This window comes from Pseudopipra pipra, chromosome 3 (genome assembly GCF_036250125.1).
Source record: "Pseudopipra pipra isolate bDixPip1 chromosome 3, bDixPip1.hap1, whole genome shotgun sequence".
In the NCBI taxonomy this organism is placed as follows: Eukaryota; Metazoa; Chordata; class Aves; order Passeriformes; family Pipridae; genus Pseudopipra; species Pseudopipra pipra.
In genome coordinates this window covers 28,416,366-28,432,075 of record NC_087551.1, presented here as the reverse complement: position 1 = coordinate 28,432,075, position 15,710 = coordinate 28,416,366, and the positions used below count along the sequence as shown (strand labels likewise).

Sequence of the window (15,710 nt, the reverse complement as noted above, 5' to 3'; positions counted from 1 at the left end):
GTTGCGCTCATGGTTAGTGTAGAGCAATATACTTGAGCTACAGAAAGGACTGTGCAGGAGGCTGGTGTTAGTGAACAAGTGAACTGCAAACCAACTGTTCTCCAGACAACTGGGATTTGATGTTTTCCAAACTACTGCATAATAAGTTATTCGCTCTATTCAGATGCTCATTTCAAAGTTTAACTGGGTGGTTATTTTTAGTCGTACCTAGTGACTGGTATGCGATTGGTGTGTGACCCGATTATGCGAACTAATAGACTCTAAGGGACCCTTTTATTATGGTTACTCTGATCAGATTTTAGTCCCTATTCCCTCTTGGACATGTTTTCAGCCCCTTTTCTTTCCTGTTCCCACCCGATTGTAGTGGTAGCACTGGAAGGATGTAGAAGTAGTATTATTGTTGTATGCAGAATTAAGAAATCTGTAGGATTGTGTTGTGATTTCCCCCCTACCATCCTCAACCCTCTTGTTCCTGCAGAACAAGGTTTCATGTTGGCTTAACAGTATTTGAAATGTTCTTAGTTGTTGCTGACTCAAAGGAACTTCTTTATTTTCTCTAAGATATTGAAACCATCTGAAAAGAAAGCCAAGTACCAGTATGGTGGACTGAATTCTGGGCGTCCAGTCACTCCACCTCGCACAGCTAATCCACCGAAGAAGAGGTGAAGAAAGGAAATAATGTAGAAAACACCATCAGATCTGTCAAGGACAAAACTCCATATTACAGTATATAATAAGTGTGCACTGTAAAACCATCCAGCCATTTGACACCCTTTATGATGTCACACGTTTAACTTAAAGAGACGGGTAAAGGATCTTTATTAATTTTTTCTAGTAGAAAGATGTGCGACACTGTATTGTAACAAGCATAGCTCCAAGTTCTAATATCCAGCATAGAGTGAAAAGAAAAATTAGGAGGAAAACTATTGCAACTTACATACTCACATTTACCACGGTTTTTAAAGTTGACCAACATCCCAGTTAAAACTTGATGTAATAGTTAAACCAGATGAGAGCATGATGTTCCATTTGTGTAATGTGGTCTTATTGTTGCTTGATTGCTTTTACTTTGGTTATTTTGTAGCTAGAATGATGCGAATACAGTATCTAGTCTTATTTCCTGGCTCTGTGAAATTGAAATGAGGAAGGGGCGTTTTAGAACAGCCATTGATCTCTTATCCTCCCCCTAATCCCTCGTTTCTCATAATAATGCCGCCCAAATGTGTGCCCTATTATAAGGCAAAGTTTATAGTACAGTAGTGATTAAAAGACAAACTAAATCCCAAATGCCCAGACTGGACATCTTGACAGCCAACATATATTGAGACAGAAAAACCTGTCCTGACATTTTAGCTTAAACTGCCACACAATGGATTTGTGCACTACACTATTTTAAATTATTGACGTTACACTGTGCGATGGCACTTCATTTAACTTAGATAGGACAAAAATGGTATTGCCTACTAGTTGGTAACTTGATTAAGTGGTACCTTGGCTTTAGTTTTATTAGCATGAAACACCTTTGGCATGCTTAGCTTCCAGGTAACTCCCTACCTGCATCGAAATTCATTTTACATAGTTCCACAGAACATGAAGATCCTTATTTGCTAAGCCTTTAAAAGCTGACATTCTTTTTCATAAAGAGGGTGTGTTTAAATGGATGTTCATCACTGTAAAATAGGCTAGATGATGAGTGATGAGCTGAAAATGCTACAGGAATGTCCAACTTCATAGTAAGGCTTATGTCACTAAAGATTATATCATTTGGATTTTCATGATCAAATTTCATGTACTATTGTATAGACTTCTGCTTTGTAGTGTACTATAGTAGCAATAATTTCTGTACGTGATCAAGAGTTACGCAGTATTTCTTTTCACTTCTCTCCTTTCTTAAAAGAGTTAACATTGGCAAACGGCAAGATATAGAGAAGATACAGACTATAGTAGGATAAATGAAAGGCACAGATTTGTGATGCTTTAGGATGCAATACTTATTGGACATAACTACAAAAGCTTTTACTGAATATTGTCAAATTTGTAAGATTCTTTGGGGGAAGGCTGCAGATTTATACCATTCTAAATGTGCATCAGTAGATGTAAAACTCTTGACTTCAGTATTGTCTTTGAAAATGTTAAATTGAGGATTCTGGTAACTTCCGTTTTATGAACTGGCACATTATATAGTGCAAGAGATATATTGATTTCTGACACTGAGCAAGTTCTTTAAAATGGATTTCAGTCTCTTTTCTAATTCCATTTTGTTTTAAATGCATATTTTAAATGTAGGTTTTTTCATTTAGTAAAAGTTGTCTAATTCATTTGAATGAAGTCTGACTGGTTATTTTAACATACCTTACTGTTACTCAAAAAGTGTGGAGTTGGTTGTTTTTTAAAAAAAGGAAAACTTACAAAATATATATCTGTTACTGATTTATATTGGATTGGTCTGTGGTTTTGAACAATGGTTTATTTTACCCCACCTTGGAGCAAACACCAGTTTCAATGCTTAGAATAAAATGTAGAAGTAGATTCCTTTTGATACTGTTTGAAGACACTTGTTCTTGAAAGTCAGTGATGAGAGCTGTGTGAGAGTAACTTCAGTTTGTGACAAGGCAATTAATGAAATCTAATCTGTAAGCCTTGACATGGTAACTTCCTGCTCTAAGTCATTGCTTACTTGAGGTTTAATTCTACAAGTTTTGAAAATGCTGGGTTTTACCAAGCACCAGCCTTTATGTTACCAAACATCTGGATTAACACTTTCACGTTTTTTTTTTAGTTTCTGGAACAATGTCTTCTGTATCATGAAATGTCCAGGTGTAAAACTGTATGTTGTGTGAGTACCTAACATGCTCGCTTGTGTTACAGATGCTATGTCAAAAGAAAAATAAAGTCTTTGGGCCTTCTTCTGTGTCCTAAAGAAATAGGAAATTTTCAGTTTATTTTATGGCACTAGAAAGCCAGATCTGGTGGTGGTATTCTGAAGAATTGGTACTTTTATGTAGCAGCAACCACTTGAAAAGTATTTGAATGGTGTTTTGATTTCTGGAGATCTGAGATGTCTGCTAACATCCTTCATCACCCTATATTGTGGAAAATATACATGATTTAATAATCTTACCATAGATTCCATACTAAATAGATATTCCATACTAAAAGCAACTCAGATACATAATAGAACTCGCCACTTCAGCTTAGGTTTACAGTGTTGATATAGATCTCTATTTTTAATATTATCCATTCTGAAAGAGGTAGAAAAGAGAACCTGAATCTAATTCTACTCAGATAAAATCAACTTTCTTCCATGGAAATTGCTAGTGGTCTGATTGCTAAGAATTTTTTCCACGTAAACGTCTTGTCTATACAAACCTTAAATGCTGTTAAATAGCACAGTGTGGTGTGCTAGGAATTAACAGGAGGATTCTCAAATGAGCTGTGAGAGGCATATAAAACATTACACTATTTGAGATACATTTTTGTATATTCTCCCCCACACACCCCTTTATCTGACAGTAATACTCATTCCTGATTTCATCGTAGAGTACACCATGGCACTTGTTTCCTTCTGGTTGCTGACCATTTTGTGATTCCCAAACACTAATTTAAAGTGTGCTGCAAGCAGTGCTTCCTTGGTCTGTTCTCTGTTGAGAACAATCTGATCTGAGATTCTTGTTTTACAGCTTTTTTTTTTTTTTTTGTATACTTCATAGTTTTTTATGCATGGAATATTTATGATTGATGCTTTAAAGGAGGAAAAAGTGTTTCATGCAGTTGTGGTTGTGCTGCTCTAATACCTTTAACACTATTTCTGTTTAGGTAGCATTGTTTGTACTGAGCTGATGTATTTCCAAAAGATACTGTAGAAATAGTCTCACTGAAAACACTGTAAAGGTTTACACTAGTGGCCTGTATTTGGTTTGCTGCATGTAGGCACATAGAAATACTTGTGGCCACTGAAGTCTGAGTTGATCTTTTTGCTTCTGAGTTTAGAGTGCAAGTGTGCTGCTGCCAGGCATCAACAAGCTTCATGATCCTGTTGTGAAGGTAAATCTGCATTTGTACTGCGCTCTCTGAGAGAGGAGCATCTCAACAGATGTGTCACACCTATGTAGGTGTGACACAGCTTGTAACACCCTAGTGCTGTCGGTGCTGTGTACTTACTTGCCTGGGAAAGAGATGGAAATTCTTCAGATCTGAGGAAGGAAATTGCTTTTGTTGTCAATAACCTACATCTCTGTGGTAAACTTGTTTGAACATAGAGATCCACCTTGCCATGTTTCTACCAAACTTGGAGTTGATGAGCAAAAAGGTATCTCTTATATGAAGAAGTGTTTCTCTCTGTGGCTTATCTTTTGATAAGTGCAAGAGGATCTTGCCATCATACTGTGGAAACTGTTAGATTTAATTGCTGGAGCTCTATGTGGTTAGTTTGGGGTTGGAAGACCCATTTTTGCTTTGTTGTAATAGAAGTATAAAAGACAGAGATTACTGTTTTGTATGGTTAAACTGAAGGTGACCTGAGAGTAACTGTTATGGATAGCTGGAATTATCAGAATATGGCGATGACAAACACAAATATTTCGTGCTTGGCCTCTAGTGTAAAGCTCAGAGGTTAACAGAAGAGGGAATCTGCTTTGTAGAGGCTTATGGACATAATAGTTGTAAAAACCTAGTCTTTAACCAGGTGCTGAACTTCTTCCTGGCAGACTGTTGGTGTTGTATCCATGGCTGGTGTTTCTGGGACTGTCCTTGATGTCAGGTTTGTTGGAGATGAAGATGCCTTAAACAAACCTGACAGGTAACATGACAGCTTAGTAAAGAGCAGAGACAGCAATACTGTCAATGCATTGTTGCTTTTGAACTTATTTGAGTTGTAGCTTGATTCCATGATTAACATCCATCTGCTTTGTAATGTACATTAGGATAAAAATGGACATTTGATTTCAAATGAACTGTGAAAAAAGCAAGGACAAAAGAATATCTCCTTATTCTGGAGCAGAGATGACTACAGCACAGTCAAATGTCTCTGAGTCCACGAGGGCTAATATTCTTTAATAAACAGCAAGGGGTTTTTAATACAAACCAGAGTTGCAGTGAAGTTCATGCACATAGCCATTCTTGTCAATAAAAAGGAACTCAATCAATACCAGGGTTGGGATATTTAGGCCAAGCCCTGGATGTTTTTTCTCTACTGTCATCTGTTTCTGCTAATTAGGAATAGAAGCTCTCAAGCTCACTCTCAGTGGAGCTGTGTACTTTTTGCTCCTGGATCATACACTGATTTGCTTGCCTTGTTCCAAAGGCTTATCAAGGTTTTGGGGACAGCATCTAACCAGGTGGCTGCATGCAACTCATGTTGTGTGTACCAGATGATGAAAGCTGAAGGAACCTCAGGCCACATTGGACTGAATATTGGAAAACCATGTGGCAGTAAGTCAGTGTTGGGACAACAAGTAAGTTTTATGCAGGTAAGACACAGGATTGGGTACTTGTTTTAGGCTTGCCAGATTCTCATCTTCCATGGATTTCTGGAACTGGTAGTACCTGAGCATCTTCCCTGCAGATCCCTTGAGCTGTTGGGAAACCAGCAAAACTGTCTGGTTACTTGTTATGTATCTTAGTGTGCCTTGTTAAAATAAATAATAATGTTAATTGGTAATAAGGACATTTCGTTCTCTTCCCCAGTATCCCATTTCAACTCATATTAATCTCTGCATCTGTATGTCCCAAGAAGTGAGAATTTAAGAACAATTCAAAACAACTGTTTGCCACAAACTCTTGCCAATACATGGCTCTAATCTTTTCCAAGAAAAGCATACTGCTGCCTGAAACAGTCAAAACAGGTGGAGCTTTCAACAGGGAATACGTATTGCATGTGGCCTAGCACAGCTCCTTTCCTGGGTTCTGCTGCCTTAGTTAACAGAATCTGCTGCCCAAGCTTCCTTTTAGTCTGCTGCAGACAGTCTTAGAAGCAACCATATCAGAAAACAGGTAAATAACTAGATAACTAGCTATTTTGTATCTTCAGGTAAGCTTTATGTTAAAGATGAGAAAAGCTCCTAGGCAGAGCTGTATAAATGAGCACCACCAAATCCTCTTTAAATAGGATAGACATGCCCAGATATTGAGTTTCAGTGCTTTAACTTCACCTGAGTTGCTGTTAAATGGAGGAAGTAGGCAGGATAATAGTTAGTCTACTCTTACAGAGAGCTGGTTTTCAAAAATTCAAAATGTATTTGCAGAGAGCAAAATATAAAGCTACTGATTTTTCTCCTTGGTAGAGAGTTCTGCCTGCTCCTGTTGTTTTAAAGGTTTGATTTTTTCAGGATGCAAGAGAGAATGCTGTGGATGGATCCAATTAATTACTTAAAAGGCTTAGCCAGAAAAAAAACCTGGTATCTTGAGAACAAAACTGTTGCAGCTCATGACATGAAGCAGAGGAGCGCACAACATCGATGAATGCAGAGGATAAGTGTAGCTAGTAAATATATTCCAGTGTAAGTTTTTTCTCCATTGTTTTTAAGTCCCAACAAACATAATGTGAAAATAATCCCACCTATTTCGCATTATTCCCTCTGGCTACTTCCAAGCAGCATTTCTGCAGTTCCTCATTGTCTTGTCAAATTTCTGACCATGTATAAATTAGTAATTTTCCACTAGCTGGAATATTTATATTTCAGATTCTGTTCCTCAGTGGCTTCTTGCAACTTCCCCAAAGACAGAATGTATATCATTACTGGGGAATGCTGGGAGAGGGAACATGTTAGGAAAACTACATTTTTATAGATACCTCAACTGCACCTTAATTGCATCTAGTTTCCATGAGGCTAAGTTAAGAAAATGAGCTAAAAGATGTAATGCCCCTTTCTGTTGAATCAATAATGGAGAAGAAACATTTATTTCTTTCCTACTTAAGGCTCTTTACCTAAAGGTACAACAAACAATTGACTTGCTAGGCTTAGAGGCTCTCTCTTTGCCTTTACCACCTAGAGTAAGAAGACAGATATTCTTTTCCTTGGTCTGACTTGTTTAAAACAATACTATACGAGGATTTAACACAGTTAATGAAAAAGATGCAATCCAGTTGACATAATTTTTTCGTGTTAGAATTAGTCTGGCATGCAGATGCCATCTAGTGGTCGAAGTGCAGTGAATGGAAAGCTGTTCTTGCAGCTGCAGAATTGACATTTTATTGCATGTTTATCCTGCACTTGTCTCACATGGAAACGTTATTCCTTGGTGAGTACTGAAATATATCCGTAGTGCATGACTTCGTAACGACTCAGATCTTGCTCCTTTGAAACTAGGCTTACCTCAGATAGATGTACAAATTTATTTCCCTTAAGTTTTGCAGACTTTGTGAAGTCTCTTGACTTACCTGAGGATTCTGAAGGGCTGGGGGGCAGAAATCGGAGCTGCCATGAAAAGTGTAAAAAAGTGAAGCTTTGTCTTAGGTGAAGGTTTCTGGGTTTATTCTCTAGGCTAGAATCTTCTGTTTCCAAGTTTAGCTAAGTAAGGTGGGATTATTTGTATTAATTTCCAGTGATTAGATGAAGACTGGTGGCAAATATGTAAGAAAAAATATGAAGTGTGTTTAGGTCTGGTATAAATCAACACTACATAAAAGGAAAAAAAATGGGTTTGGCTGAGATGGGGAGATGCTATCAGAATAGGGCTGGTATTAAATTTTAATATCTAACCAAATATTGCATGACTTTTGTTGTTTTTGATTAGACAGTTCTTCTCTGCTCTACTTATGGGCTTGGTATTACAGACATGTGCTATTGAAAAGAGATTTGTACAGTTTAGACCCAATTTGAGGGAATCATTGTTTAGCCACATTTCACTAGTCGTCTACAATGAGTTGCTCTTGAAAAGCTGTATCTACACTAGTGTGTTAGTTCAGAGCAGTGATGTGGTATTGAAGTGAATCTTTCTGATTGTCTCCATGTACTGGTGTTGACTGCAGAACTCGTGCTGTTGTATGCAAATTATATTTTTCAGTTCAGTTTCGTTAAGCAGAAGTTTGTTCCTAGTGTATGGCCGTGGTGTCAGGGATCCAAACTACTGAATAGGCCATATGGCTGTGAAATCCCTCAGCAAGGATGGATGTTACTTAGGTCCATCAACAGATAGAATGGAATCAAAGTGTGAAGAGCTTATGTGACACAGAAGTGTCACAGTGCTGCGTGACGTCAAATTGACATCTGCTCTTCTGACACTGTCAAGAGTCACACTGCTGTTCTACAATATACCCAGCATTTTCCTCAGAAGGCCTTTCCATTCCTTCTGTCGTACTTTCTGTTGCTCTGATTTTTTCTTTATTGTCTTTCTTCTGGCTTTTTCTACCCAATGATGGCAAAGTCTCTTTGGCTTCCCAGGTGCTCCAATATGGTGGCACCTTAGGCTGCAAGGAAATACTCATTTTTCAGTCTGTTGTGAGGACTGAAATTTTTGGTGCCTGGATAACCTCTCAGCAGTAGGCAGAGGCTATGCCCCTCAATAGTCACCAACTACCAGAAGAGCAGCAATTGAGGGATGTGTACAGTTCAGAAAGGTTGAAAAAGTCTTAAGACCAGGGCAACAAACATTTTAAGGTGTCATAGCATGTGTCTACTACAACAATACTGAAGAAATCTCTTTGGAAGTATTCAGCCTTTTGTGCTTGTTGCTACTAATATTCAACCCAAGCAAACCTACTGTTTTCCTATACACCTTGTTAAAATGGACGAGGGGGACAGGCACGTGAGGCTTCAGGTGGAACTAGTGCATGGGCCTGAGTGTGTGGACAGGCAATGAGTTGCTAATCTGAACAGGAGGGCTGTTTAGGCCTCTAAAAGCAATTTGATATGGCTGAGAGCTGCAGGAGAAATCTGCCATGGAATAATTTTGTCTCAGAGTGCTGGTTTCCTGCCATGTGAGGTCTGTCCAGTGAACTGCACCAACTGCACACAAGGATAAGGTGTTTGTGTAACCTTCCTCAACTTCAAGAGACAATACAGCATTTCCCCCTCTATAAATGCTGAAGGGTATGAGCTGATGACACTGCACACAACCCTACGAGCAGTAGCAGTGACAAATACTGGTTGAGGTGTCAGTTTACTTAGAATGAAAGGCTGACCCTGTAGTAATGCTTTTTCTCTTCCACATTCCTGAAGAATTTCATGGCTGCCCTTCCTTAGTCAGGCCCTGGGAGCAACAGCATGAAGTTTGTTTTAGAGGAGATGCCTTGTACTGCTGTGTGGTCACTTCAGGATCAGAGACTTGGATATCAGGTACAGAGCTGTTATTTCAGTAGGCAGCCTGCAGTCATGGATTGGTTTTGTCCAACTGCCCCTGGGGTGGCAGGAGAAAAAGGATGTGTTGTCCTGCTTGCTGACATGATTTTGCTCCAGATATGTAGGAGTCCAGTGGAAGGTAGACAAGCCGGTGTCACAAGAATTTCAGGTGGTTGGTTATGAAGGGTAGGCCATGCTGGAAGGTGTGCTGTTCACAGCTGCAGTCTAAGGCAAAAGTGAGAAGGGAATAGAGAAGGAAGAACTTGTAGACAGCCATGGTCCTATCTACCTAGAACTTGTAGCAGGCCTGACAGCAGTTCTTGGGCAGCCTGTGTGCCAGACACTAAAGTTCAGGAGACTGGAAAGGTGGTAGGAAGACCAGTATCTTCAAGAAGCATTTGATTTCCATCCAGAGTTTGGACATCCAGCTCTTTGATAGCGAGTCACGGGCCAGCTACAGAAAGAAAGGAAAGTGAAGGTCAGCCTGATCATTCAAGAAGCTTTCATACACTTCTGATCATCAGATACCCTCTCTGCTCATGTAGGTGAGCATGAGGTAATGTGGTGTGGAAGTGCACTCTATACAGAATGCTTACTGGTCCTTCAATCTTCCTCAAAACTGGGAATGTGATACTTGCCCATTACATGAAGCTGCACCGTTGAGTTTGGGCTGTTAGTCCCCATATTGAACCCCTAAGAGAAGTTTGTATTGACCCACTCATTCCTATCTGTACTTTCTCTATCCCTTCTGACCACTCCTATTTTTGTGTTTCCACCTCAAATTACCTGACTTGCTGACTTGTCGTTTTCTAGAGTGTGGGCTGAGCCACGCATAAAGCTGGAAGGACATGATAACTCCAGAAAGGATGTTTCAGCAAAGACTAGGCTCAGAATAACTGGATGCCTTCAGCCTTCTGCATGGGATGAGTATAGCATGTACTTGTTTTGGCTATAAAATATGTTCAGCTCTTCTAGTAGTATGTGGTAGTTCAGAACAACAAATAACTTATGCCCTCAGGGCTGTGCAGTGTTGAACTGAGGAAATGAAGAAGCTCTGAAGCTTGTGGCCTGCATGTGGAGATGGGATTGAACATGCCTCACTGGGTACTTCTGGTAATCGTGCAAGAGCTTGTTTGTGACATAGTTGTCAGGCATCAGTTTGTTCCCATACAGTGCTGCATATTCTTTTTTTAGGTGAAAATAGAGAAATCTTAAGTATTTTTGCACTCAGCTGAACTGCTTAAAAAAAAAAAAAAAAGCACTAAACAAAATTCAGTAGTAGATGCAGGAGTTGGAGTTATTAAAATGGCCAGGCGGTGGCATTAGTGCACTGCAAATAAGCATTTGAACCTCACTTAAAGAGAGACCAGGGCTTGCTTAGTCACCCACGTCTGTACAAGTAGGCTTTGTTAGGTAGGTGAGGTGCAGCATTTTTATGTAACTTAACTAATTATTTGCAGGAGATTATGGTCAGCTATTTTTCAGGGTGTTTGGATGTAATTTTTGTACACAGTTACTCAAACTGTACTTGTGTGGTTACCAATTTGTGCATGTAGGTTTGTTATAGTGATTTCTTCAGTCACTGGTTTTGGTATCCTAGTCTTCAAACTGAAGAAGATGTGGGTGGCTGAAGTTTATAATGTTAATGCTTTATGAACATGGAATGTTTGCTCTCTGCTGCAAACATAACTCATTCCTATCCCTCTTTCATGTTAAAGTAGTCTATAATCCACAAACATCTGAGCAATAGATCTGCTTCACAACCTTTAAGGTAGATAAGTATGATGGTAGAAACTAGAAATATCAAAGGATTTTTTTGACAGTAGAGTGATAGTGAGGATTAGAGTGAAGATGTGAGAGTTCTTGACTCTGGCCTACAGTCAGGGTTAGATTTCTGCTTAAAGACAGCAATAGTGTCCTGTGTACAGTACTGGTAATGCTAACCAGCATTTCCTAATAAAGGGTTGTGGTTTTTTGCTTGGTACAAAACCAACACTTTGGTTCTTCCTCAGTCTTTGTTTTATCTTTTTATTTCTTTCTTCATTTTTACCTATTCAAAGAAAGCAGTAAGAAAAATCTTCTCCACCTATATCAGACACTGCTGTGTTCTTGTCTTTTTGCTGTCCCACAAATAGCACTTCTAAGCAGTAGCTGAAGCAAACACTGCAGTTCCTCCTTCACAAGTGTCATATTGACAGTAGCACTGACCTGCTGCAGTGTTAATGTGCAATGTTCTAATTGCCTTAGATTGTTGTCTTCTCATCTTCCTATGCTGATTGCTGCTAGTTTGTCCTTGGAACTGATGCCTGCAATTCTTAGAATCAGTTCAACAGAGGAAGAAGCATTGCGAGACAAAAGGAAAAAAAATTGTGATCCTTGCTCAGCTTTATCACTAGCACATCTTAGAGGATGTCAGGCTGATTGTTTGGCACTTCAGTGATCTTGCATGTGGCTTTGATAGATAATTACTACAAAGACTGGGGAGGAAAGCATCTGTCTGCATTCTTCCCATTGGAACCATATGTTGATTCCTGTGGAAGATTCCATGTCATCATGCTGTCAGTGATGTAGGAGTTGGACTTCCGCAACTTCATGAGACGCTTCTCGGTGTTTCTGTCCACAAACTTCAAGTGTCTGTAATTCTCTAAAACCCAGTTTTGCATTTGTTTTGCATATGTCCCCATTTCTTAGAAAACCAGCATGTATACTTACATTTACATGGTATTAGCCTGTGATATCAAGTTATTGTACATCTGTCCATGTAGGAGATTGTACCCAGCAACATGTACTATTTACAAGAGAAACAAGAGCAAGTGAAACAAAAGGAGACCATTGGAGTGATACATATGCTGCTTTGAAATAGGCATCTGAGCCTACTGCTAGCTTTTACTGGAAACCACTCAAAATTCTTCTCTGAAATAATATTTGGAAGTCAACTGGTTTTATACATTTTCCTATAGGAAAAACAAAAGTGGTGTGTGCTGCAATTGATGTTTACCTCTTGTTTCAGAAAGACTGCCTTTTTTATTTTCCAAGAAAATTGTCCACATATGACTGCAACCAGCTTTAGTTATTTCCTTTCTGGGAGTACTAAGCATTGTAGGCCTGGTGGGAAATAAGGTACTTGTTTCTCACCCACTTATGGTGGTCTTTATGTATTCACTTTCTCCTGTCTGAAAATCTGCCTGTATTTCTGTTACCTCTGCTCCATGTTTATTAGTTTGTAGCTTCTGCTGATATCCTTTCTTATAGGTACGTGTTTGTGTGTGGTTATATATACATTTTCAATTATCACAGAAGATTGTAAGATCACATAATCACAATATTCGGAGTTGGAAGGGACCCACAAGGATCATTGAGTCCAACTCTTAAGTGAATGGCCCATATGGGGATTGAACCCACAAACCTAGGTGTTATTAACACCAGACTCTAACCAACTGAGCTAATGTCAGGGTCATCTTCTGCCTTCTTTGGCTGGAGTAGAAAATTGGAATGGCCAGCTTGAGAGTTTGTTACCCCTAAATCCCCCTAGACACCCAAGCTCATTAAAAACAGTTAAAATAAGCAGTTTAATTGTAGTTGCAAAAAGTAAAGGTAATATACTCTGCTGAAGTGTTTATATCACAGATTATGCTGCGTTGGAAGGGACCCACAAGGATCATCGAGTCTAACTCCAGGCCCTATCCCCAAGACTCCCACCATGTGCCTGAGAGTATCATCCAAACACTTCTTGAACTCTGTCAGGCTTGGTGCTGTGACCACTGTCCTGGGGAACCTGTTCCAGTGCCCAACCACCCACCTTTTTCTTATATCCAACTTAAACCTCCCCTGACACAACTTCAGACCCTTCCCTTGGATTCTGTCACTGGTCACCACAGAAGAGATCAATGTCTGCCTCTTCCCCTCATGAGGAAGTTGTAGCCTGTGATGAGGTCTCCCCTCAGTCTCCTCCAGGCTGAACAGACCAAGTGACCTCAGCCACTCCTCATATGGCTTCCCCTCAATGCCCTTCACCATTTTTGTAGCCCTCCTTTAGATGCTCCCTGATAGCTTAATATCTTTCTTATATTGCGGTGCCCAAAACTGCACACAATATTCAAGGTGAGGCCACCGCAGAGCAGAGCAGGACAATCCTCCCCCATTGACTGGCTGGTGATGCTTTGCCTGATGCCCCCCAGGACACAGTTGTTCCTCCTGGCAGCCAGGACACTGCTGACTCATATTCAACTTACCAGGGACCGGGACCCCCAGGTTCCTTTCTGTGGCACTGCTTTCCAGCATCTCATTCCCCAGTCTGTCCGTACATCCAGGGTTGCCCCCTCGCAGGTGCAGAATCTGGCACTTTCCCTTGTTGAACTTCATATGGTTGGTGATTGCCCAGCCCTCAGATTTGTTGAGGCCGCTCGAGGGAGTCAAAAGCTCCTCCCAGTTTTGTGTCATCTCTAAACTTGCTTAGTGTCCCTTCCAGTCATGCATCCAAGTCATTTATGAAGGTGTTGAAGAGCACAGGGCCTAAGATGGACCTCTGTGGAACCCCAGTAGTGACAGGTTGCCAGTCTGATATAACCCTCTGTGCTTGAACAGTCCAGAAGGACACATGTTCTGTGCTGCTTTAGCAAATGTTTTCCTGGTATCCAAGCTACCTATTTTATGACTCTTCAGCTGCAGGTGGTTATGATTGGTAATACTGTTTTATAAACAATATAGCTCAGTGTGAACAACTCTAAGAACAAATATATCTTTGAAATGTGTGATGCTGCTGGCCAAAAGAGTAGACAAAGTGGCCTTTCATACAAAGTTAGAGATATGCATTTACTCTCTTGAATTTGATCTGCAGATATTTAGGAAAAAAGCATCCAGGTGTTTCTGTTGCTACCTGAAAGAATTCTCTAGCTGAGTTCTGTAATCGTCAGCAAAGATAGTGATAGAATTTATATCATGCCTCATTGATCATTTACCACAGGGAAAGACTTTATCTGGCAAAATGATGACCTCTTATACTACCAGTTAGTACTTCCCAAGAATTCAGTGTCCTTCAGCAATAGTCACTTGTATAAGAATGCCTAGATACAGAAAAAAAAATGGAAAAATGGCTGTTTTCAGTGGCAGGACATCCATATATCAAACACTTTTCTTCCTCCTGACATGATGTTCTTAAGGACTATGGAGATGCTGCAGGGAGATTGGAGGATTGAACCGCAAGCCTAAACACCTAGAGTTTGGTCTGTGTGTCCTGGACCTAGTGTATTTCTAAACATCCTTGACTTCCAAAGAGTTGAACTCTTTAGGATGTTAACCCCTCATGCTTCTGTTGGAACAGTTCACACTCTGTTTATGACACAAGGTAATACGAGACTGTCTTTTTTTGAGAACTCCAAACTGTCACAGATTGGAACATTAACTGCAGTCATGTACCATCTGTTGTTGTCTCATGGCCAGTCGCGCATATGAGCATGTTCCTGAATGTCCCCAGTGTCAATATCCCATGTATGATAGGTAGAGAGATTTAACTGTTTTTTGACAAAGCATTAGTGTATTAATATATTTTTAAAGCAAGTGACTGTCTTGCATTAAAAGGAGATTTCCCTGTATCACATGCTGCTTTGTCTCAAACCATTGTTACAGTAGATATTTTGGACAAAAAACTTGTATTTTGCCAGGCATGTTAAATGTTCATTGATTTCAAATTCATAAAACTCACATAGTTACAGAATATAGCTGTATCCACAACCAATGTATTTCTGTAGTTTATGACTTTTTTGAAATGGTATTTCACTAATAAGAGCAAATGTTGTTCCATAAAAAGCAAGAAGCTTATGTTGATCCCTGTAATTACTTTTTAAGCAGATGGAACATACATGTCCAGCTCATTTCAGGAGCCCCAGGCACAGCAGTCTTGCAGTTATGAGAAATCAGTCTCACTTCCATGAAAAGGAATGGCAGTAAATATAACTTGTTAACTCTTCTTGATCCTTACCATACAGCCAAGTGTATTATTGAAAGGACATGGAAAGCCTTGGAAAATAGCTAAAGAGAAATGAATGCTGCACAAGGTGCCCTGGGCGCTGAAAAATGCTTGTTTTCAATGTCAGCCATTCCCAGCGTGAAGCTTTCATTGCTGTGATAGTTATATTTTTGAGGCAGGCCAGCCCTGGTGAGTCAGCTTTTCTGGCCAGAATGCTGCATGGATCATTAGCAAGTAATATCCAAAAAAACCAGGGGGGCAAAGGTTTCATCTCACATTGTACAAAAGCCGTTTATTTGGGCTCAAGTTTTATCTACTGCTGCATGGAATCAGCCTTTTATTGAGCATAAAAGTCTCATTTGAAGCTTCTCTGATGATTAATAGCTGCAAATTGTCTTTTCTTGGATCCCAACAAAAAACCTGTCAGGTCATATATTAATTGAAGCATGACAACCAACTGTTTTTTC

The 15,710-nt window shown here is 39.7% G+C and overlaps 1 protein-coding gene and 1 long non-coding RNA gene across 2 annotated transcripts in view; one reads left to right on the top strand and one right to left on the bottom strand.

Moving 5' to 3' along the window:
- Positions 1-2,324, top strand: part of PPP1CB (protein phosphatase 1 catalytic subunit beta) — a 29,425-nt gene extending 27,101 nt beyond the window's left edge. Inside the window, exon 8 of the mRNA XM_064648425.1 lies at positions 562-2,324. Coding sequence (XP_064504495.1) covers positions 562-666 — 105 coding nt within the window. The 3' untranslated portion in view covers positions 667-2,324. The remainder of the gene's footprint in view (positions 1-561) is intronic.
- Positions 2,325-3,668: 1,344 nt separating this feature from the next.
- On the bottom strand, positions 3,669-14,546 carry LOC135411171 (uncharacterized). Its single transcript, XR_010429026.1, has 3 exons — positions 13,511-14,546; positions 7,379-9,732; positions 3,669-5,573 (listed from the first exon to the last, which is right to left on the bottom strand). It is a non-coding gene; the product is annotated as an uncharacterized LOC135411171 (long non-coding RNA).
- Positions 14,547-15,710: the final 1,164 nt, after the last annotated feature.